At 35.3% G+C, this 24,340-nt stretch overlaps 1 protein-coding gene across 5 annotated transcripts in view; it reads left to right on the top strand.

Annotated features, from left to right (window-relative positions):
• The window catches only part of SYT14 (synaptotagmin 14), an 88,503-nt gene that overhangs the window by 52,498 nt on the left and 11,665 nt on the right, over positions 1 to 24,340 (top strand). For all 5 annotated transcript variants that reach the window (XM_088052782.1, XM_014252923.2, XM_088052781.1 and 2 more), the window contains 3 exons: positions 5,915 to 6,183; positions 8,009 to 8,458; positions 21,952 to 22,141. In XM_088052782.1, the coding sequence (XP_087908908.1) occupies positions 5,915 to 6,183; positions 8,009 to 8,458; positions 21,952 to 22,141 (909 nt within the window). The remainder of the gene's footprint in view (positions 1 to 5,914; positions 6,184 to 8,008; positions 8,459 to 21,951; positions 22,142 to 24,340) is intronic.

Genomic DNA, 24,340 nt, shown 5'->3' with positions numbered 1-24,340 from the left:
GGCTGCTTATAAAAAAAAGCGAAAGTGTCACCAGCATCTAAATGGAACAGAAAATACATTTTTCTACCTGAACGGGCATACTTAGTACATATGCTTTACCTAAGGAAATATAATTACAGAAGGGAAAGCACGCAATTTCACTTCTTAATGATCACAGCTTTCAAAATGCTTTACAGCTAGATAGGGTCTCAGAAAACTAGAGCTTTTAAAAGTAAAAAAAAAAAAGGGATCTGGAGCTTGATATATTGATATTCATATCAATAAGAGATTAGAAATATTGAACCATTAGATTTAAGCATTATTTAGATATATTTTGGACAACTGAAAAGTAGAAATACAGAACCAGGTAGCAGAACTCCTTCCTATTACAATTAATATCAATGCTGTACAAGGAACCAGAGAATGATACTTAAATTGAAAACAAATTAATTCAATAGATGGTAATGTGTAATTTTCATTGAAAGACGACCAAAATATTTGGGAAGGAAACAAAAGAATGTCTTTGACAGCTGGTTCACGATAATGCTTTTAATAATGTATTTGTAGTTAAAATGTTATAAATGGGACTAATTTTGGAAAGAGTTTTTTTTTCATTAGTGCTGGGCTTTTGTATTGCTCTGTAAAACAGATAATAAATTCTTACAAATAAGAAGTGCTCTAGTAAGTACAGAGAGCAAATTTCTTTTTTAGGAAAACAAAACTGAGCTGTAGTTCTACAGGCTCAAGATGTAAACAGACACAGTAAAAAAGATGCTATGTGTGTTTCAGCAATTTCAGTTGGTCTTAGACCTCTGCTGTGGAAGAAAGTTAAAAGTTTTAAGGACTGGACATAAAGATAATTATATCATTTTAAATTACTTTCATTTAAAAAGCCAAAGAGAACCTTTTTATTACCTGAATGATCAGCAACATGAGCTTGAGAGAGTTAGGAAAAAGCAGTGCTAAAAGCATCGCATGACGTCAGGCGTAAATGATAGCAATGCTGCTTTGATTTCCATAGGTCTGGGATTAAGCTAATAGTGTGTAGAATTTTCTAACTTTAGGAAACACAGTTATCTATTACTGGGGAAAAAAAACCCAGTCAGATAAAAAAACCCAAACAGATATGATACTTTTTTTTGTTTACGGTGAATTGCCTAATGTAGAAGATAGTTCAGCTGTAAATAGAAGTCTAACCTGTGGCAAATGCAAGAAGAAAGCAAATGCAAAAGGAGAAATTTTTTGGGGGGTCCATAATGACCCCATACCATTCCCATATTCCCCTTTTTTCATTAAGAATGATTCATGCCATAATTCTTTTGGAAAAGAAATAGAATTATGCCAAGGTAATTTGTTGTTCTGTGAAATAATTTGGGTTTTGTCCTCACAAAAATGCATGTAAGCTTTTAATTTTAAAGGAAGGAGAGACCTGAGGTTTCATTCAATATTTAATGTTTATATTTTATACTCCCTGTAATGTGGGGTAATTCAGTCAACATAATATTTTTGGATGGTAGAAAAGTTCAAACATGAAAATTCCATTTGGACTGTCTGTGCTGCCTATCAGAAATCTCTAAGGGTATTAAATCATTCAGAATAAGAAAGGTTTCTTTAATTTTTAAACATGTATTTCATTTTATGTTTTATTTAAATTGTCTTAACATTTACATAGAACTCCTTGAAGGCTTGAAAACTTGAAATTTATGTTTGATTAAAAAATAAGAAATTATATAGCAGAGTGTGAGCAGAGATATATTAGAGAAAGGAAAGGTACCATTTGAGTATGAAGATATTCTGACAATTACAAAATATGACTTGCAAAAATTACTGATTTATGAAGTGATTATTTATTTTAAAGAAACTGGAAGTCAGATTCCAATAGGGGTGTTGTGGTACTGTTGCCTCCCACAGCAGTGTGAATTTTTAAAGAAGTACTACTGTACACGAGAAACCCAAAGCTGCAGAAGTGTAGTTAATGATGGCTTACGAGACAGGGGAATTAAAGGCACAAGGGTAGTTTCTTTTTCCATGTTAAGAGATGGGTGTTCTTGGAATTACTCAGGAAATATGGTCTAAGGGAGGTTGGGTTGATGCTGCTGCTGTGAGGAAAGCAGCTGCTGCTCTGGGAAAAATAATTGCGATAGGAAAGTCTAAATGCTGTAAACATGGGACGAGGACATCACCAGCTGCATGGTGAAATGTGCAGCCTAGCATGGTCCATGAGAGACCAGAACAGAGAGGAGAAATGAGCAACATTGGAAGGAGCAATTTGAAGTAGTAACTGAAAACCTAAAGCATTTCTTATGCATCTTTAAACTTTGATTACCCCCAGCAAAATGACTGAAACATTTCTGGATTTTCTCATAGTTATCAATTGTATGTTCCAGGAATGCTCAGTTTGGCCTAGGTTACTGTGTCAGATTTAACTTGCGAATCTCTTGAGGCTGATGGCAGGGTATGTATCATCCCCCTTTGACTTGCAATCTGTCCTACAGGGGCTTATGAAAACAGATGAACCTTCACTGTTGAACAAACAGTACTAAAAAGAAGATATTTATTTACTTCTGACTTAAATGTGCTAATGACAGTTTACATGCTGTAATTTCTGAGTGTACCAGCAAAATGCTAATCTGCTCAGGTTTGTCAGGTATCTCATTTATGGTTCTGGTTTCTTCAGCTGTTAAGCAAGGTCCTTACTATCACCATTGTTTTCCCAGATGACTAAGGGAGGATGAAAACTTTTATTAAAGCTGTTACCCATTTAAAAAGCATTTATTCAAATATTCCTATTGACACCCATACACTGTATTCTCAATTTAGAATTTACCAAATACTCATTACTAAACAAATTTGGTTTCACTCATATCATGAGAATGCCAAGTATTTTCACATACTTTGGGTGGAGAAATGAATGTGAGGTCTTTATATTTCTCTTTTCTCTGTTATGCCATTTTCTGGCTGGTAGGAACCTCAGACTAAACCTGATTTGATTTCTCCATGAGTGTATCTTACTTCCACTTTTGGGACATATATTTGCTTTTTACCCTGTCTATCTAGTCCAAGATGATGTGGTCATTTAATATGATTAATTTAATTTACAAATGAAATTACAAAAGGTATTTTCTATGTGATTTGAAACTTGCATAGAAGCAATAATTAATTTTTTATTTTCAGTGTAACCATTTGCTTATAACTCCTTAGCAGATGTTATTAGCCATGTTTAGTGATCTTTGGGAGGTATTCTTTGGCTTTGTCACAGTACAGAAGTATACATAACTGTGTCTGAAGTTTACATCTTAAATAAAGGGTACAAGGTATGTAACACACAGGGGTTTCATGTGTAAATATGCTCACACTGCAGATCATCTTGCCTTTCAGCTCCAGATGTTTTTCTCCAATACAATTAGTGATAAGCCAGCAAGCACTAGCAACGGTTTTGTATTTTAAACTTTGATACATATGCAAAATTTTGTTAGATTGCCCAAGTTAGTTGCTACTTCTGAGTAATTTTTAAGGAAAATACCCAGGATCAGATATTTAGTATTGCTGTATTCACTACTGTCTGTGATATCATTTGGCTTTGATATCATCAGTCATTAGAATGTCTCAATGGAATTCAAATCTTCATAGTTTTCAAATAACCATATTAAAAAAATATTTTATTGCATCATTTACTGTGGGGAGCAGAAAATTAAAATGAGACATTTTCACCTTGAGAATTAATATGAAAACTTAGATATCTTTTTATGTAGAGAAAGCTGTTGTTCAAAACCAGTTTATACCTCTCTAGACAGAGGTATCCTGAGATTTTTTAATCCCAGATATTAGTTTTAAGAATTTGCATGTTATTTCAGTTTGTTAAACTGCAATTTGAAAAATATATAGTTGAAACCTGCCCCGGTGCTTTAGCTTTTCCTGAGATTTTTGAATCACAGCTGTTTAATAAGATTTTTTTTCTTCACTTCTTCCATGCCTACATTAAAAGCACCTTCTCTGTCACACAGCCTGTACAGTTTTCCCATAGGGACATATAATGGAGTTCATCAAAGTGAAAAAAGTGAGTCACACAGTCATTTATTTACTCATGTAAGACAATAATGGTGTTGATAGTTAACTGGACATGTTTTCATTTCATTAGCTATGGAAAAGCTGGGTGTTAAAAATTCTTAGCAGACTTGGTGGCAAGTGAACAACAAGAAACTTGGGGCTGCCAGGTGGTTGCTGTCTCATTTAATGCTGTTTGTTGCCTTTTGGCAACAATGAGCAGAAATGCTGTTTTTCTGAATTTTCTAGAATATTTAATTATATAGATTACAATAGGAAGTCCAGTTTTCATGGTATAAAGAGTCAAATGATACATATTATTATTTTATTATTATTAAAATATCAGTTTAGATTCTAAAATCATATTTATCGAGTTTCATGGGTGCAAGCTGTCTAATATTCATAGATAAGGTTTAATGTTTATCTACTAGAGAGATGTCTGCAGTTCAAGTATGTGGTTCCCTGCTGTCTGTTTTGTTTTCCAGCGCTGTGGGACTGGCTTTTCAAGTGTTAGTAGCACTGGCTCACTAACAGCAGAAGACCTTTTGCAGGAGTGCTGAAACAGTATTTTGGAATCACTCTGAATGGCAGGCTGGCTCTTATGGGTTTATCAGAGACGCAAAGGTTCTTGATAGTGGTTTCATCTTGTAGGAGTGTTTTAATTACTTGTTTGCCATGCTTCTTTTAGGAGCTGTTGAAATAGAGAAGAGCCCTGCATTCCCCAGTTAGTACTTTCTTTTCCTTGCTTGTTTGGTAGGTTTTTCTGTGAGTGAAATGGTATGTCTGACACTAGAAAACATTTTTGCTTTGAAATTCTTATGTATAAGGTAATTCTTTATGTCAGGGGCATTGAAATCTTCATTAAAACCTCTACAGAAAATGTAAACAAATTATGAGGCAGTTTCTTACCTGTCCTTGATATTCCTTTCATTTCAGCTGCTGCACACTTTGCTGTCTTTTCCCAATTCTGTTCAACTCTGTAATGCTGGATAGTAAAATATGAGATAAAAAATTGAAATGTAATTTATTTTGAATTAACTTCCTGTGTCTGTAGCCATGCATCAGGTTTAATTTCTGAGGAGATGTATAACCACATTTCTATCTATCTATCTATCTATCTATCTATCTATCTATCTATCTATCTATCTATCTATCTATCTATCTATCTAGTGTGAAAAGCAAGAATGGTCAGCATCAAGTATTTCTCCCAAGCACAAGATTGCTCATGATCCTTTTTCCTCTGTCTTTAGTGACTAGAGGTAGTGTGTAACTTCCAGACACTGGATATGTACCCTTTAGCTGTTCTTAATAAGTAATAAAGAATCTGAGACACTGCTTCACTTTTTAAATTCTGGTGAGCAGAGTTCACTTGTGTGAAAAGTTGCCTTTATTAGTACCTTACTTATCTTCAGAGTTTAATTTAGTATCTCCCTGGTGGGCAACTGCATGGGAGGTAATCAGCCTGATATCATGGCTTTAGGGAGTGCATTTTGTTTCCATAATTGGCCTACATTTTATCTGCACAGAATCTGACTTAAGATATCCAAAGGTTTTTGCAAGGTAAGCATCCCTGAAATTCAAGTGTAGAATTTTTGTCATGTCATATCTGTGCTATATTTATTTACATGTGGTTTGCACAATCCATTCTGACTGTACACTCAAAACTTTGGTTTTATCTAAATTTCTTTCATTTGAGAGATCACTCATTTCCGTTTTTAACAATTTTTTTTTTCAGTAGTATTTTTCATCTGATATGAAATGTAAAGTTAAAAAAAAGGACATACATAAATTTTTTAATTCTCTGTCCAGGCATTTAGATTCACATTTTCCACAGAACTCTTTGAACGGTGAATAATCAGAAAGTAAGTAAAGCTTTTTAACTTATTCTCAGCAAACTGCATTCAGAGGATGAGAAGAACACCTCCGCTGGATGAACTGCAGCCGCCTCCATACCAGGATGACAGTGGTTCTCCTCATCTTTCCTGTACGCCTTCCGAAGTTGGAGACAGCAAATGTGAATATTCCCAGTGTAGCAACAGCCCGAGATGTTCATATAAGTGCCCTAGTGAGGGAAGCACGGGACACGAAATAGAGAGCTTTCATAACAAAGGATACGAAGAGGATGTTCCGAGTGATAGCACAGCAGTTCTTAGTCCAGAGGTAAATTAAAATAGTTGAGTGTGGTGAAGCACTTTTTTAACCTAAAGATCAGTGCACTGTTATATGGGCACTAATACTGCAGCTCATTTCATTAAAACAAAAGAGTTTGTCAGAAAACACGACAATAGGATTTCAGATCGCTGTAGTTGTCTTTATGGCACCTTAGCTTTCAAACCAGCTCCCAGTAACATAGAATTATTTTTTAAACCAGTCAGAAAATTTCATCACACTGTAAGGACTGTAGTCAAAATTCTTCCACATGATTTTTTAGACAACCCAAATAAAGTTCTGTTAATGCTTTTTCATATTGAACACCCCATAATGTAAAGCAATTTTTATGGGAGAGAAAAAATATTCCAAAGGTTTGGGGTTTTTTTCCAGTTGTTGATGTGGTGTAGTGATTTGAGCCACTTAATTTTCCTATTTTTCTGCTATAAATTGTAATGATACATATGTATCTTTGTCTGTGAAGAAATCTTCTTTTCTGACACATATTTCATTGAAATGCCTTTAAGAACCAGTTACTGCACTGACATCTATGGGTAAGTCTAATTAGTGATGCCATGTGCAGAAGCAGCTCTTTTGGTACAAATTTATCTTTTGTTGCTACTGGAAGTTTTGAAGTGCGTGTTAGAGCTCAGTTCTGGTGTTTCTGTTTAAGCAGCCCTGTTGGTAAGCTGATGTTGTGTACCTGGGGTGTTGCTACAAGGTCTGGAAGACCCAGCTGCAAGGCCTTCCCATTTTGTGTCACTCCAGTCGTTAATGTAAGCATATTCAGTAAGAACTGAGAATGCTGCCAACTTTTTTTATAACCACACAAAGCTTCAGGATTGAAGCCTTTAGAGGAATGCATTCCCACAGCTATGTGGCAGCCAGGTTAAAATAAGAACATTTCTTAGCCCAGAAGGCTTTGTTTTGACATCTATTTGTTCATGTGAACAAGACACACTTGAAATACCTTTGTTTTGAATACTTGGAATAATCTATTGTATGAGCAGTAGGTTGACCTGTACTTGTAAGTATTTTCTGTTTCAATATCCCTATTAAACTCACTGTTGTAACTTTATAAGGGACCAGTATTTTACTCAAAATTTGATGTGACAATAAACCATCTGAATTTTAAGTTTAAAATAAGATTTTAGGACTGATATAGTTTACAGAGAGTTCAGAAGATGAGTTCAAAACTTCTACAGTTCCAGTAAAATTTCATTAATAAAGCCACAATAGTGACATCCTTGGCCATAGCAGAGGGGTTGGAACTAAAAGATCCTTAAGGTCCCTTCCAACCCAAAATCTTCTGTGATTCTATGTTTCTAGGATAATTTTTAGCATATTCATATAACTCTTGTGGACTGCAAGAGACTGGAGCTGTGTGTGCAAGTAGGTTTGTAATTCCTGTATTCTTTGCTGGCATCTCACTGTGCTCTCAATCATTATCTGTCTCTTCAAGCAATGTAATAGGTGAACTTTAAAATATGTATATGAAATATGTGAAATAAGGTGGTTTTTATCTTGTAACAAATGTATATACTTTTTAACATGTGGGGCACAGAAGAAGAGATCATTACAGCTTAATTCAATCTGAGTTGATACTGATTGGCTCCTGGTTTTTGGTGGTATTGGCCAGATAAAGTTTTGATTTCATCTTGACTGCCAGTCAGCCATCTCCTTGGGCTTTCAGTGCTTAATAATCTTGTTTATGAAATGAACAAAAAGATCATAGTGCCTTCATATTGTCTAGAGTAAACCATATATTTCCATTCTAGATTTAATAATAGAATACAATAAATAAATAAATAATTGGCTTTTTTCTCTTCTTCTTCAGGATATGTCAGCTCGAGGATCATCTTCACAGCTTCCTAAACCTTTTGATCCTGAGCCAGTAGCTAAATATGGCACACTAGATGTGACTTTTGACTATGACTCACAGGAACAGAAGCTTTTGGTGACAGTGACAGCTGTCACAGACATTCCAACATACAGCAGGACAGGTGGAAGCTCGTGGCAAGTACACCTAGTTCTTCTCCCTATAAAGAAGCAGAGAGCAAAAACCAGCATCCAGCGGGGACCATGCCCTGTCTTCACAGAGACATTCAAATTTAATCATGTTGAGTCTGAGATGATTGGGAATTATGCAGTTCGCTTTCGACTGTACAGCGTACGGCGCATGAAAAAAGAGAGGATTGTGGGAGAAAAGATTTTTTACTTGACAAAATTGAATCTTCAAGGGAAGATGTCAGTGCCAGTGATACTGGAACCTTCTTACAGTCTGCCTGTGAGTATTAAATGAGGCAGAATAAGAATGCAGTGAGATACAGTGTCCTGAATTCTGAATAAGAATAGTGTGTATATTTATAGAGTCATCACATCCACTGAGTTTTTTAAACAGTCATAGCACTGCATTAGCACAATGAAAATTTCCTTAGAGCTTCTGTAAATACATTCACTTTCCACCTGCAGAAGCTGTCCGTATTTTCCTTTAAATTACTTCAAAATTTCCAGTCCATAAGTAGAGATATAGTGGTGAATGCATGTATCCATACATACAGATATGTATATGTATATGTTTGTAATAGTATTATCTTTACCACCTGCAGCACTTCAATTTAAAAAGAAAAACACACCAGAGTGGAAGAAAGAAGAAGCTATACTAGCAAATGTTCTCCATCTGTTGCAATTAAGTCTTGTTGCAAATAGGTATTTTCCTTGAAAGAAAGAAAGAAAGATAGGAAAGAGGAATTTTGAGAGTATAAAGCCATTTTTAATAACTTCACATCAGTTGGATGTGAAGTTGGAAATGATTTCTGGTTCAGTCTGAAGTGAAAAGCAGCTGAAACGGAAAAGGTTTTTTTCTGAAAAAACAACTACCTATGTGATGAATAAAATTATTTGTCCCCCAAGTAATATTTCTAATAAAGCAAAGCAACACTAATTAAGGATAAACATAGGTATCATTATTAATAAACACAGAAGATCCCTAAACTGGCAGTGATAATCAGCTTTTTTGTTTTTATAAGAATTTAAGTATGCTTTTATCCAGAAAGAGAATGTTTGTCATATTGTGGTCTGGGCATCCTATACTGGAGTGCTTGAGTGTTCCTTGCTTAAGAGTTACATGTGTGCTATATTGCAGGTACATGTTGGGGGAAAAAAATTATGATTATCAAGGACATCCATATTTGGTCATTGTATGTATTTTGTGGGTTTGGTTTTTTTAAACAATCAATAAAAGAAAAAGAGGGAGAGAAGGGAAAGAAAGGAAAATATTTTTTATGTAAAAAAATAGGTGAAAAGCAATTGATTTGTTCTGCATTCTGAAAAAAAGGTTTGGATCAATCAAAATGGCATTTCTGGTGAACATGAGTATTGTCAAAGACTCAAAAGGCTGTTGTATTTAATGACTAAATAAATATTTATTAGTAAAAGCTGAGATTAAATCATGGATCTGGTAGAGGATCAACTGACAATAGAACAGATTTCTCCAGGTGCCTTAAGAACCACTAATCATTCTGATCTAAGGATGAGATGGTTCACCTCTCTAGAGCAAAATTCCTTAGTGAAAAGTTTGCTAGTTTTGCAGCTTGGGAAAAAAGCACCCCATGACCCAAAACATTGAATATTCTAAAGGTACTTGCTTAATTTATGTGTTTTCAATAGGTTTGTGAATAAAATTTACTAAAGTTGGTGAAAAAGGGCAGTGAATGGACCAGGTTTGTGATTGATTGGTGTATCCCATATGTGAACTGGCTATTCTTCAGTATTATTTTCATGAGGTTTTGTGAGAGGCAGAATAAAAACAAGTTCCATGTGGCCTGAAAGATGATAAGGCTGTTCCTTATTTTCTATTATGGTAAGGCATGATGTTGTCAGCATTTTTCGCTTCTCAGTTTTTTGAGGGTTGGAACAAGAATAAGAAATATTGGTAGAAAGTGAAGGGATCTTCCAGAGTTGTTGTAACAGAATTTAAGTAGCTCTACCTGTTGCTAGAAAGGATCCTTCAGAGTCATCATTGCTTGAATAGGATCCATGGTCTTCTGGAACTATGCAAATCAGTTTTTAAACCTCTGGGAATTCATTCACTTCTGAGTTTATAGGTATCTTTATCTTATCATTATAGCAAATAAAATATTTTTTCAGTGGGCTGATTTATTGCAGGATTTAGCATGTATTTGTTTTGCAAGAGTGTTAAAATTCATTGTATTTTTAGGATGTATGACTGGAAGTGAAGGGCATCCTTGGGCTCTTGAGCTCAAGCCCTTGTTATTGAGAACAGCCAGGTCATCTTGATCACAAAACTGTGAATTTTCATCTGAAAATATCAGGTTGTTTTGTTTGCAACCTGAATTTCTTCATGGCCAAGTTATTACCATTTGTTCTTCTGCCAGCATTGGCCTCGAGCTTAATTAGTTCCTACCCTTCTCAGGTGTTTGCCTCTGGGTATATTTATACAAATTTATTGTATTCCTTTTTAACTGTCCTTTTGCTACAATAAACCAACAGTCTTTATGTACAACTAATCATAAATGTCAGGCAGGAGTTATTTAAAAGAAAAATGTAAGTGCTGTTTGAATTTGGAGATATCCAGTTGCTCAAGGATATTAGTAATTCTGAGATCCATGATGAGGCACATTGTACATTCAGAATTAAATTTGCCTTGTTCAGTTGCAGAGGGTTTTGTTGCTGAGAAGTGTTTATATGTGACAGCTTTTTTATGAAGATATTTCTTGGACACATGACAGTTGTCCTATTTTTTCAACTGCTTCTCATTATATGGATTTTATATATTAAATATACCTTCTGTCAGTGAAACTTCCTAATCCATTGAAATATCTATGCTAATCTCTTCTGCAGAAATGTATTTCCTTCTGTCTGTGCCTGATATTATATTAATGTATTTTATTAGCTAATCATTTGTATTCTGATTGTATAAGAAAAGTTTGCATCCTGTGAAGTTCAGTATTTTTTCAGTTCTACCTTAAAGCTGTACACAAGGGAATCTGGCTAAAGGTAGATCAGCAAGCTCAGTGCCTTTCAAACATAGTGACATGTTGACGTGAGCGGGGCCTGCAAGTCTCTGGTTATTGTTAACATGTGAACAAGTGCATGTCGTGGTGAGGACATGATACTAGTATTTCGAAGCTACATGTGGCTTCAAATTTACAAATGTATTCACAAAATATAGTTTTCACCCAAGATTTCACCCCGTTTCTCTCCTTCCCACATTGTGTATAATGTCTTACATTAGCAGCTCTTATTCCCAGTCCTGTTGCCATTAGTCTTTAACAGCCCTGTGTTGCTGCAGTTCTCCCACGTAACAGGGATTCCTCCTCAGCCCCCTTATTTATCACACGTTTTCTCCCAAGTTCAGTGTATGTTTGAATGAGGAGGAAGCAGCAAAACCAATATGAGCTGGGCAGAATGCAGTTGTCACTGTTATCTGAGACTGTGTCCCTTTCAGATTTAATAGAAATTGTCCATTCCATCACATGTTTAATAGAAGGGGTATACATTGTGGTTTTGTCAGAGTGTAGCTTGTGTAGGAAGGTATTTGTTGATGCTTTAAGAGAAATTTTCCCTTTAGTACAGTGGAAGACAAATTTTTCTTCACCCATCTTGGAGTTTAGAAAAGCTGTTTATTCCTCTTCAGGAAATCCCTGTGGACCTGTTTTTAGTTACTCTTCGTTCTCACCCAGAGAAATTTTCCTGACAGTGAAAAACAGCCTCTAGTATGATGTGATTATAAAAACACATAAGCAGTTTATTGAGTGAAATCTGTTTGGAAAGATCAAAGAAACGTGCGTAATCCCTTTCACCATCCCATAGGTTGCTTTTTGGTGTAGAATAACAACAATCAATCATGGTTTTTATGATTGATTTGAGAAGTACTGTTTGGGTGACCAAAACACACCTCTTGCTGCTAAGCAAATCTAGTAATCATTCATTATGTATCATCAAATTACAAGGTGTTTACTGGGTAGAATTCAATTTATTTTGCTTTCTTTCTGTAGTATTCTCCATTTCTAACATCTTGAACTCCCAGTGTGATCCCCATAACAAAGAACCAATGGTATAGGAACTCATAGGTGTTTAAATGATTATTTTGTACATCTTTACTATAAAGATCCAGAGTGTCTGGATAATTATTTTAATTAGTTTTTTTGAGTGAAGGCATTTATGCATGCAGTGTATAAAAATGCTCACTCTTGCACACACACGCATGCATTCTCCACTGTGAGGACAATGGTTAATCATTTAGCATGCAGTGGTTTATGCACTGTGCTTAAGGCCTTTATTTCATGTTGCCCTTTATGTGTGGTGTGTCTTCAGTATTCCTTGTAACGTTTATCAGCTCATAAACATTGCAGGAATATAGGCTACAATAATGGCATTTCTTTTTTGGGAATTCTTGTCCATTATAGAGTCATGCTGTCGGGTTTTGTGCAAACAAAGTAGAGGAGTTACTACTAGTGACTTTACTACTGTGTTCTTATGGCGGGATCTATCCAGGATTGTTTCTGAAAGGCTGAGTACTAAAATTCATATGTGTAAACAGAGCTTTATTAAATACCAGTATGATACTTTAAGCCGATAATAGGAAAAATGACTAAGACTTGTCTAGGGAAGAAACAAAAAAACAAAATATTTTGTTCTTAGTGTTTTCCCTGTAATACTACCTAAATGAAGACTTCCTATGTGATGATATATAAATACTCTTGGTTGGCTTGTATAAGTTATGTCCATCTAAGTAAGGGACAGTTACGTTTAAACCCTGAACACATTTTATCTCAGGAATAACTTACACAATTTATCTGAGTTAGTGGTAATAATACACAGAAAATCCGAATTAATCTTTTGATACAATAAGAAAGATGACTCCTGCCCGTTTCTTTGAAGAAAGTTATTAGGTGATTGGAAGATGGTGATAATGTTAGTGAGGCTGCAGGAGAACTTGACAGTACTTGGAAAACCAAGTATTCTCCTTGTGTTTGGCTGCTCATGTAACATTTCATGGCAGTGTCAGCAAGCAGCAGCCATTTCTTCTCAGTGTTGTTGCTGGGGATAAAAAAATTCATTTTCAACTCCCTTGCTGATACACAGATGGGAAGCAAGTTCCTACATGGTTAGCCAGATCTATTACCATAATCCTGAATGTAGGATACTGAGCAAGTTTTTTGAAGTCAGCAATGTAAAGAATTTCATCTAGTCGTCAAAATCGTGACTTAATCACACAGGGTAAAATAACAATTTAAAAACAGACATGCTTTGCCTTCAATTAATGAGTTGCTTCAAAGTTACTTACTCAACTTGGTCCCTACAATCTTTAATATTTGCAAATAATGGAAGCTATGTTTCAGACATGGTATTACTGTTTTGAGTGTATGATGATGTTTTTCAGTCTCTAAAGTGCCTCCAGTCAAATGACAGGCTGTGAATGACTGTTCCCAAATTAACATTAACCCAAAATAATCTTCTTGAGCAATCTCTTAGTCCGAAAAGCCAATCCGTCAGTGGCAAACATATTGTCTATGTCTCGTTTTGATAATCTTTAAAAAGATAAAATAGAGAAACCTTTTCAATACATAAAGCTAAAAAAGTGTGGTAACTGTGAGATTCTATCATTCTGTGTAGTAAAAGTATGGTCTCCCAACCTGGACTGTGACTTCTAAGAGCAGTAAGGAAAATAATCATACTGTAAATTTGCCAGAAGTGACTTTTAGAAGTTAAAAGTTAAGATTATCAAGGTTGTCCCTCGTATGAAATTTCCATTTTTGAAGACTATGAGCTGCTGCTCAAACCTTCCTCAAGCAACTCTTTAAGTGGAGGTACATTCTTTAACTTCTCAATCCAAGTGAAATTTCTGGTTCCCTTAAAGATGCTGAATTTCCCAAATATTTTATTTTCTTATAATTTTTACTCTTCTTGTTTGCATACATATGTACCCACAAATACCTTCTCACATTTGTTACTGTCTTTCAAGAAAACTAGGAAAGGTCAAAACACAGAATTAGTTCTCTTTGCAGGTTTGAGCACCCTTCAGCAAAAGCATGTGCACCATTTTCCTTCAATTTATCTCTGTTGAGGGAAGTCCTAATCAGAGATTTTGCACAAGCAGATGAAGTCACCTAGTCTGCAAATTCATAACGAATGTGGTTGTGGAACTTTTGAATTAGTTTTTGATTTATTTACTGGATGATTGTTCGTATTACTCTGGTGGGCTTTGCAGTATAACTTAAGTCTTCTTCATTAGCATTCTTCATTTCAGACTTGAGGATCTTCAGGTAATCACTTTTGTATATTCAAGCAGCCTGTATTTGGTATCAGATAAGCATTTCTGTTCATAGGGTGCCTTTAGCAAGGGGTCTTTTAAGTCGTAGTGTGTCAGCCTCTTGTCAGGTTTGTCCTTTATATCATTTGACCTTGAGCTGAATCTTTCACAGCTCCTATCTTTCTGTTGGGTTTAATCAGCTGTCAGCCGGCCCCAGGAGAATCCAGTTTATCTTTTCCCTTTCTTTTTTGTGTGTAGGATAGCTCTAAGAACTGAAGCAGATCCCTTCTGACTGGAAACACCTGGTGGTCCTCTGATCATGAGATTAAATGTGACCTGAGCAAATCAAAGGGGCACCACTAGCAATTGCTAATCACAAAGAGTTTACCTGACAAATACATTCTAAATGTACAGTTAATGATATGGGTTTGTTCACTGTGAAAAATAATTGCATGTATGTTTATGCAAATACTAATCCATAGATTGACTACTCATAAATTGTGCTTACTGTTTGATTGCTGAATCATTCTCTTTTCCCAGACTGAAAGGGTATAATCAAGAGAAAAATGAAATTATTGCCATTGATCTCCCCAATGAGCACAGACTCGATCCAGCTGGACAGAGCATTGTCATTTAAAGAAGTGTGTGGTCTTGGAAGCTGTCCCACAGTAACATCTCCATGTTCTTACATATTTGACAGGGAGTAAAGAGAGGGGGAAGTGTGAGTGGATCTGGGTGGGAGCTGTTAGCGTAGCTTCATCAGGAATGCAGGTAAAATGTCGGCGTTTTGTGTCAGATGTTCTCACCTAAATTGCTAACACAAATACCTAACAGCTTTTAGTGCTGGAGTGTTTCTTTATGTACCTGTCTTATCACAGAAAACTGAATTCGATAATAAAAGGTCTCTTGCCTCTTTTCCTCCCCTACCTCGTGGCTGTATAAAAAGCTGCTAGACTTTTGCAGTGTAAAAACAGTACTTTTTCAAATGCTGTAAATTCCATTGTAGGTTCATTTCCAATTGCCTCCTCCAACTGCTGCTTGGGTTTGCTCTGCAAATTTCAAGCCCCTTATGTCTGTGGAACAACCAGGTGACCTTTTGTCATCTGCCAAGGCTGTAATTTCAATACAGACTAAAAGAAGTTACAGAAAACTTAAAATGTTCCCCTTTCAGTAGAAAATCAATGTTTTGTTCTGCACAGCTGATTATTAAAAAAAAATTTAGGCACAAAGTACTAATAGCAAATTCTCATGAAACAGGAAAAACAACACAGAAGTCTCTCTATGAACTTGTTCAAAATCTTTCAGAAAAGTTGAGTGTTGATTTGCCATTGCTAAAAAAATGTGAATTTTATTTTCTTATTTTAATATTACTACTAGATTATAATATCTTAAATTTGAAACCAAGCCTTTCTTTATCAATGCAGTATTCTTATTAGAAATCCCACAAAGTTTTAAATTTTTAAACTAATTATTTTAAATTATTTTGAAATGAAAATCTGTGTATTATCATAATGTATCTTAGGAAGTTTGTTGTAGTGTCTATGGTAAATTAAAGCTGTGTATAGAATTTTTAAGGTTTTAATCCTTTCAATCTAGTAAATGAAAGAATTTTAATTTCATCTCAGTTTTTCAGTGTTCCATCTCTGTGAAAACAATGTATTTTTTAGAATTCTGCACCCAGAAGTTTTTCCCTCTTGAGAGTAAAAAATAGCTTCTAATGAGAAATGGGAATATTATCATTTCAGATAATCTGATTTTCAACTATATTAATAGTATTTAATAACCAAAATAATTTTTGATGTGAATACCATTGACGTTGAGTGGATTTATTTGCTAAAATTGGAATTTTTGACTAGGAAGTCCTTGTAATATTTAAAGCATGCCATTTTACCCAAAATAAATGTTTTTTTTCCCTAAGATCAAGTTGCATAATGGAAGGATTATTAGACTATTTAGCTTCATGTTTGTGATTTAAGTTGACTTAGTAATGCTGTAAAGTGTTAAGTACATGAATAAAAATGCACTTTATACTTAATTGGAACATGCTTCAAGGAAGCTATTAAGCAAAAAAAACCCAAATAATTACCTGTCATAGATAATGATACTTTCCTAAACTTAAATCTTTGTGAGATGCTTAAAACTATATGTTTCAATGTTTGCAAGTTCAGGTTATAAATTTAAAGCAAAATTCTGATAACTATGTGTTCTCCTAATTTTAGAGTACAGGACAGCTGGCTTTAAACTTTGACATTCCTAATTATTTTACACCCTTCCGTTTTCAGGGCTGAGTTTGTCAGACGGTTTAAGTTCTCTTTCCCAGGAATGATAATTTTTTCAACAGCATTTTAGATTTGAAACATGTTTTTATAAAGTATCTGGTGCTGAAGCCACTAATGAAGGATGTGGAGCCTGTAGGTTTGGTTTTCTCTTCTTGAGAGCTGGTCTGGAGCCCGTGTGGGACTTGGGTGCTCTCCTCACCTCAGCAAGCTCAGAAGGGAACAGGAGCTTCAGGGTTCAACCCTGCGGTGGTCATTGAATGCTTCCACCTAAAAACTGTTGGAGATCTGGTTTGAGGGCCCTCCTTTGCCTGCTAGGATTCACATTTCCTTCCCTAACCTCTCAGTTGTATTGATCTAGAAGTAGAAAAAGTAACTTGCAATAAAAGTTCTTTAAGAGATTAGTGGTATAACATTAACATTTAAAATTGGAGAGAGACATTTTGACAAGTAACATGCTGTGAATCAGATTTTTGTTGCTGAAGGATTGTCAGCAAGGTTTCATCTTTTCTGTGTATATTTTGAAAAGCCAAAAGAATCAGATGCTCTTGTTTCGAAAGCCTACAGGGACGTGATTTTAACCTGTGCATAGAGGAAAATGAACATTTTACTGCCTTCAGAGCATGGCCACATTATTCCCTGTCATTAACTCCAGTTGGCTTAAGAGCAAAATTTATAAGCAGAACTTCAGGATATAGAAAAATAACAGTAGGAGATGAATATGTAAGTAACAAATACTGTGTTTCCATGGAATTGTGGAGAAGGAAGAAAATAAATACATTTTACATATATTACCATGGATGCAAATAGATGATCCTCTGTGTTGTAAGAGGGGAAAGAAAAACACTATTGAAAATGCTTCTGAGGTCCTGAAGTCTAACCTCATGCATCCTATGTGTTCATGTCCATTGGTATGAGGGGGGAAAAGAGTGTTCTTTTTTTGGTTGCCAACTTGTGTATAATGGGAACATATGAAATACAAAGCCTGCTTAATGGGAACGTTTTTATTATATATTCATTAAGAAGTAATGTCTCTTCCCCAGATAATATATGCAAAGAAGTCATCAAGGACAATAGTTTGGAGAATTAGTAATTAAGTTTGTGTAGAATATGACACATACTACTTTTACAGTCCAGTGGAAAGCAGCAATTCTTGTAGGTGTTGATCAAATAAAATCAGACTATCTTTATTACAAAGTACTATCCTGTGATGAATATGAGAAAAGTCTAGGTCCTTTGCACACAGCTTTGTCTTAGACAATACAAAAGCTGAACATTTTTTATTTACTGCAGTAAGACAGATATATGAACCAAATATTTGGAATAGACTTCACCATATTTTTGCAGTGCTTACTGTTAATAATGTATTTATGGCTAAACTGACAAAAAAGGTTCAGGATTAAGTATTAATATCCTGGAGACAACATTAATGGACAGTCTCTTGCAATGTGAGCAGATCAGCAGCACTTTGACAGTTCATCTAAAAAATCCACATACAAGGTTTTGTGTTCCCACTAGGCTCTTCTGTTGCTTCAATGACCTTGAAAAGCCTTTGCTCTTAGGGAACCTTAGTCCTTTTCCTTGCTTGTTATATTACACACAATGTTTATAGAGGATGAGAGGGAAGGGTTATGAAAATAAACTTACACAGACATTATTTCAAACAAATAGTAATTTTTGGTCTGAATCTTAAGTTTCCCACAGGGAAGGAACAGTATCAAAGTGGGCTACACATAGTTTTACAGACAGATTGAATGCAGACCTGCATGGAGATGAAAAGCATCTGGTTGCACCGTAGTGTTGTCATTGGAGCTCCATCTGTATTCATGTTGTACCAATGGGCAATTTCAGTCTTAATATTTTATGATTTAGCACTTGATTTTGATGGTTATATTTTGAGCAGGTAAAAGCATAACTTCTTGTCTGGCTTTTTTCTTGATGAGTTTGTTAGTGCTCTTCTAGAATTCTGACTTGCGTAACCAGAAAAGAACCCTCTAAACAGAAACTTTAATAAAGCTGTTATTTCCAGTTCTAGTGCAGCATATGACTTAGCACAAAGTCGGATTCTTACACACAGATGTTGTTATCATGAAATATCTTCCTTAAAACAATGAATGGGTTTCCAAAATGTGAAAAACAAACTCCTGGATTTTTTTTTTATTCTTTTTTGCTGGAAAAAATACTTTTGAGAAGACATCTAATAATACTCAGTATCTCTGCTTTTAACTTTGCCCTGCAATGGAAAGTCTTTCTTTAGTTGTGGAGCCCAGCTGATCTCAGCTGTCTCTTACGGTCCCTGATTCTGGTTTTTCCTCATAAAATTTTTGTTTTCTTTTAAAAGAAAACTGACAAAATGCAGCCTTGCTCTCCCCTTTTTCTCAGGATTTTTACATACTCATCTCTAAATCCTCTGTCTTCTAATCTGCTTCATTTTCCTTCTTAGCATTTTACTTTCTTTTGTATTAGGATTTTCCAGTTCATAACTAAAAAGCAGAGTATTTCTTTTAATCCATTTGGGTCAACATGAAACAAAATGAATTAAAGTTTAAGTTCTTTTAGAGTGAAAAAAACAAAGTACCATTTAGATTTTTTCCTTCAGTGAATTTGATTGCTTTATTTTAATATCTTGTCTGTGTCCCCACAGTTTTTTAGGAAGGAGATCCATACGTTTATTATAAAATAAGGATTAAACAACATTCATTTTTCTCAAACCTGCAAAAATATTTTGGTTTTGAAAACGTTATAGCAGAATATTTAAGTTAGATGCACTTTCCAGATTTTTCATCTAGCTTACAGCTACCAGTTCTTTCTGTACAACACTTCTAAGATACAGTCATTTAGTTGCATTTACATCCATTTAGGGTTCTGAAGCATCATCTTGGTCTTCTCAACACACTATTCAGCTGGTGAGATCCTTTTGCCTGGCCTTGAGAAAGTCAGTCTTGTCCTTCTCCTATCCACTTGGGATTCTGCTGTAAAGGAATGGTATTTCTAGCCCATGCTTATGTAATTTTATAGAACCACACATTTTTTGTGTGAATTTTTTGGTTGTTTTTCTCCTTCTCTATTATACCACACAGAAACTACTTATCTTCTCTTTCTGTGTACTTCAGGAGTCATTTACACTTGATAGTCACTCATTTACTATTCACTATTTCTAACAGGCTAAACCTTACTCTGATACCCATTGTAGTGAGTTTGACTGTCATAAACTGGTTTCTAAGTCCCTTCTGGGACATCAGTAAACTGTACAAGTAAATTCCAATTAGGAAAAGCTACTATCATCACCTTCTCTCAGCATGTCACCTTTGAGGATCTGGTGACATTATTCAGCTGCCTGCTTTGTGTTACTTTATTATTATTATTATTATTATTTTATTTTTTTTTATTTTTTTTTGTGAGCCTGCATCATGATCTCAATCAAATTTGAGACCTAAGCTTTGAACAGTATCAGGTGGACTGTGCTAAAATTCCTGGCTCAAGGAAATAATAAGGTGAATAAGCACCATGAGGATAATGTGTTACAGTTTTTAAAGACCAGAAAGCTTAAGTAATAGCTGCAGTTGTGACAGGCTGAGGCTTTCAAGTGTGCAGTGTATACTGTGACTGCTGAATCAAGTCATCTTTCTTTTAAACTTTCCATTTTGTTCCTTCTGTTTAAGTTAGGAATCAAAAGTTTCCTGTTCTATGAATGACAAGAATCAGAGAATGAATGTATACTTGTAATTAATTTTCAGCAATTAACAATTTGCAAGCAGTTTGAAATTTATTCCTGGCATTGAATAAAGAGCTTTTGGAGAAATAACTGAAGATTTGAGATTCTGAATTTGCAGCTTGGGAATGGGAAGTCAGAGAAATTTGTTGAGGTCCTTCTTCAGTATTAAGAATACATTTGCTAACAACAGTGAATGTTTATTAATGACTAACTGGATTGCTACTTGAAATTTCTGCTAGACTTTTGGGAAATGTTCTGTTGAAAAGAACTAGTTAAAATGTTAATAAGAGGGATATTACTGTAGGTATCATATCTTCTATAATTTGAGACTCTATAATGCATGAGGGCTTTATATGTCAGCTGACATTATTTGCTTATAAGGTTAACATTTATCTTGATGAAGATTTTTGCTATTTAGGTTTTAGGTCTGGTCTTATGCCCGTGTCAGCTGTTGCTGGAAATGATAGAGACATTTAGAATCTGGAAGAATCAGCTTCACAATATCATCATGACTCCTTGAAAGAGTGATGCCAGGTTCCCAAATGAGTCAAGCCATATTTGAAAAATCTCTGGACCCAATTTACATTTTTTCTGAGAGAATCATAAAGGGATGTGCTGATAATTCAAAAGTCTCTCCTCAGCTACCAAGTACATTGCCATTCCATTGGCTACTTGCCATCCAGTTTTTTGTTTTCTGTGGTACCACCCAAGTGCCAGTGCAAATGAAAATAGGAACAACCATGGTGTGATTAGCATGGCAGCATAAAGAAAGTATATCTTTTCCCTTTTTTAAGGCAAATAATGGGGAGTTAAAGTGATAAAAATTAGTATTAGAAACTCCCATTAAAGATGTGATGTAGTGAGAATGCATGAAAGATCTAAATTTTTTGGAAGTTTTTAGGGTGGAAATTAAAGCATTGCTTCCTTTCCCACCCAAGACAAAGGGACTATTGCAGTTCTGTATCCCTGGATCTGTTAAATTCCTTGTAAGCTAATTTATACTAGACAGAGTGCATTTTTCTAATTGCATGTGTTCTGTTGCTACTCATAAATTCTCAGTCTAGAGAATAACCTTTACAAAGAATGAATAAGAATTTTCTGCATTTTATTATCTTCAAAGTTCCGCTGATATTTTCAAATTTTTGGAAAGAAAATGATCCAAGGTTTAACATTTTCCAGGATGCTGACAAATTATGTTACAGGTCTTGCCATAGAAATTGAAATAAATAGGGACCATAAAGGCTGTTCTTCATCTTTTGCTGTTATTTCTCCTTAATCACGAAGCAGTGGAAGCACCTAAGAATTGTTTTCATTTCAGACCACTTCATTGTTACCTCTAACATTTTCAAATTAAGTATATGTTAAGAATGTACATTTCTTATTGGGTGATTGAATGGAACTTTTTATTGACACTAAGTTGCTTTCAGAATTTTTTATGCATTATTCTAAAAATTGACTCCCCAGTAACATTGATCCATAAGACACACAGAACTTTTTAATCTGTTTTATAGGGTTGTGACTCTCAGATGAGCATGTCAGAAGTGTCCTGCAGTGAAAGTACCTCCTCTTGTCAGTCTCTGGTACATGGCTCAGCTCCAGAAATCCTCATTGGCCTCCTTTATAATGCTACAACTGGAAGATTATCAGCAGAAGTGATAAAAGGCAGCCACTTCAAAAACTTGGCAGCGAACAGACCACCCAGTGAGTGAAAATCTTTTTTCATCCTATTGCTTCTGTACTGGTGGGGCTCTTGGTAGCAAAGACTTCAATCCTATCACTTAGTCTTACCCAATCAAAATGAAATAGAGCAATCATCAACTAATCTGTTTCATGTTTTATATTTCTAGTCAGTTGGGAAATAGCAAAAATCTAAAATTCAAAATATTAATTGTAAGTTGACAAGACTGTTTTAATTTTTCATGATGACTGACTAATAAATTACCTTTATCATAATGATTAATTGCTAAATTACTAATGCCTCACATCACAGGCCAAGAATAAAAAATTCAGTGTTTAAAGAGAAAGTACATGCCAGTTAATATTAATATAAACATTCTGAACAGTTATTGCTGTTCCTAGAGGGGTTGATACTGCAGTCTTTAATTGCTTATGTGCCTGTATATATGTGGTAATATTTGTAATTTGGGAATGTCTGTGAAGACAAGGAGCAAGCACTTGAGACCTTTGGCATATTTATTGTACAGGAGGAATGTTCACCATCAGAAAGGACTTGAATTGTGTCTTCAAGCATTTGTTCAAAAGTACATGCCTGAAATATCTGTGAACTTTATATACTTCTTAAGTGGAGCCAGATGGAATGTCACAGGGAGAGAATGTTACTACTGTCTCTAGCTCTTTGACATAGCTTGAGAAAGTTCAGTAACAAACTTCTTAAAAAGATATTTTTTATTGTTTTTTTAAGATGGTGTGTCTGATTCACGTAAGTGTTAATAAGAAATACCTACCTGTTCCTTTTGATTTTGTCTTGAGGCTTGGGTTTTAGCTACTCTTTCTGTTTTTTAAGCCCCAGATTGATATGGCACTAGCAGATATCTGCTACTGAATTATATATTAGGCTGCCTACATTTTGTAAGTGGTTTGCACATCTCACTTTGTCTTCAGGGTTTAGGAAGTAAGCCAGACTTGATACTGATGCTCTCTCCTCTTTCTCATTTTCTTGACCCATGTTTATTGTAATCATAATTGGCTCACCTTACTCTGCTTTGCTTTACTTTTCACACTGAGGGAGCCAGACTTTGTTAAGCTGGCCAGAGAAAAAAGGTGATAGATGAATCTCTAATACTTTCATATAATTGGGTAGCTGCCCCAGAGTCCCCTCTCTGAAGACAAAGTATAGAAAGAGATGGGAAAAGCCAAAGAGGTCCAAGGACATTGGCATGTGGGAAGAAATGAAAGGGAGAGAAGAGACCACGTGTTCGCTTAAAGCAAAATCAGATGCTTATCTTTCTGGAATCTCAGAGATGGGCAGCTTTTATTTAATATTTAGAATATGAAAGTTAGGAGGGGTTCAGTACTTGTTTTGAAAACAAAGATGTTAATTCCCTAGAATGTTAATTCCCAAAATGTGCTCAGTGGGCCCATGCAGTGTAGCTAACAGTTGTGAGTGTCACTGGGGTCAAAAATCTGTTTCAGATTGCAAGAAAGGAGCATAGAACATGGTACACAGCCCTGTAAAACCATGTTCTGTCTAACCTTTTTAGAGGGAAGAGCTTCCATGCTACCTTTTGTCCCTCTGAAGGATAGGGGGAAGATTTGATATTCATAATAACAATAGTCCGGTTCTGTTTAGGCAAATGTGGCTTCAGAGTTCTGTTGTTTCTAGAAAGCTGGAAACTAATTAACTTTCTGGGTCTGGTAAAACCATGCTTAGAATATTGTGGAATCCAGATTTCCCCTTTAGGCTATATTGTGCCATCCCTCTCCCCTCCCCGCAGCAGTGGTGGCACCTTTTAAACTCCTGGACCCAGGTCCATGCCACTGCCATCTACTAACTCCCTGTTGAATGCATCATGGACATCTGCCAGCCTCAATCTGTGCCATCATTTTCACAAAATGAAAACTAAGGCCTGAAGGGATGATGATGATGATGAAGAAATGTCCTGATCACATTTCTTGTTTGGACTATCAGTGTCCAAAATCCTGTGAAGTGTACAGTTCAGTTTTCATTCATGTATTGAGGAACTGTGATAGAAATGGAAGCAATTACTGTACCTCACATTTCTGTAGTCTAGGGCTTGTGAACTTACGAATTTTTGTGAATATTTATTTCTACTTGCTAGTACATGCTCCTCTGCTGCATATTTATATCTTGCATAGTAACTCATTTAGCAGTTGAATACAGGCAAAGAGACAGTAACAGCGGATGTGTCTCCTTTGTTT

Source organism: Pseudopodoces humilis, chromosome 3 (genome assembly GCF_049639895.1).
Source record: "Pseudopodoces humilis isolate 2021_Gansu_Grassland_sample_001 chromosome 3, ASM4963989v1, whole genome shotgun sequence".
In the NCBI taxonomy this organism is placed as follows: domain Eukaryota; kingdom Metazoa; phylum Chordata; class Aves; order Passeriformes; family Paridae; genus Pseudopodoces; species Pseudopodoces humilis.
Note: the sequence above shows the minus strand (reverse complement) of the source record. Positions and strands in the feature narration are given on the sequence as shown.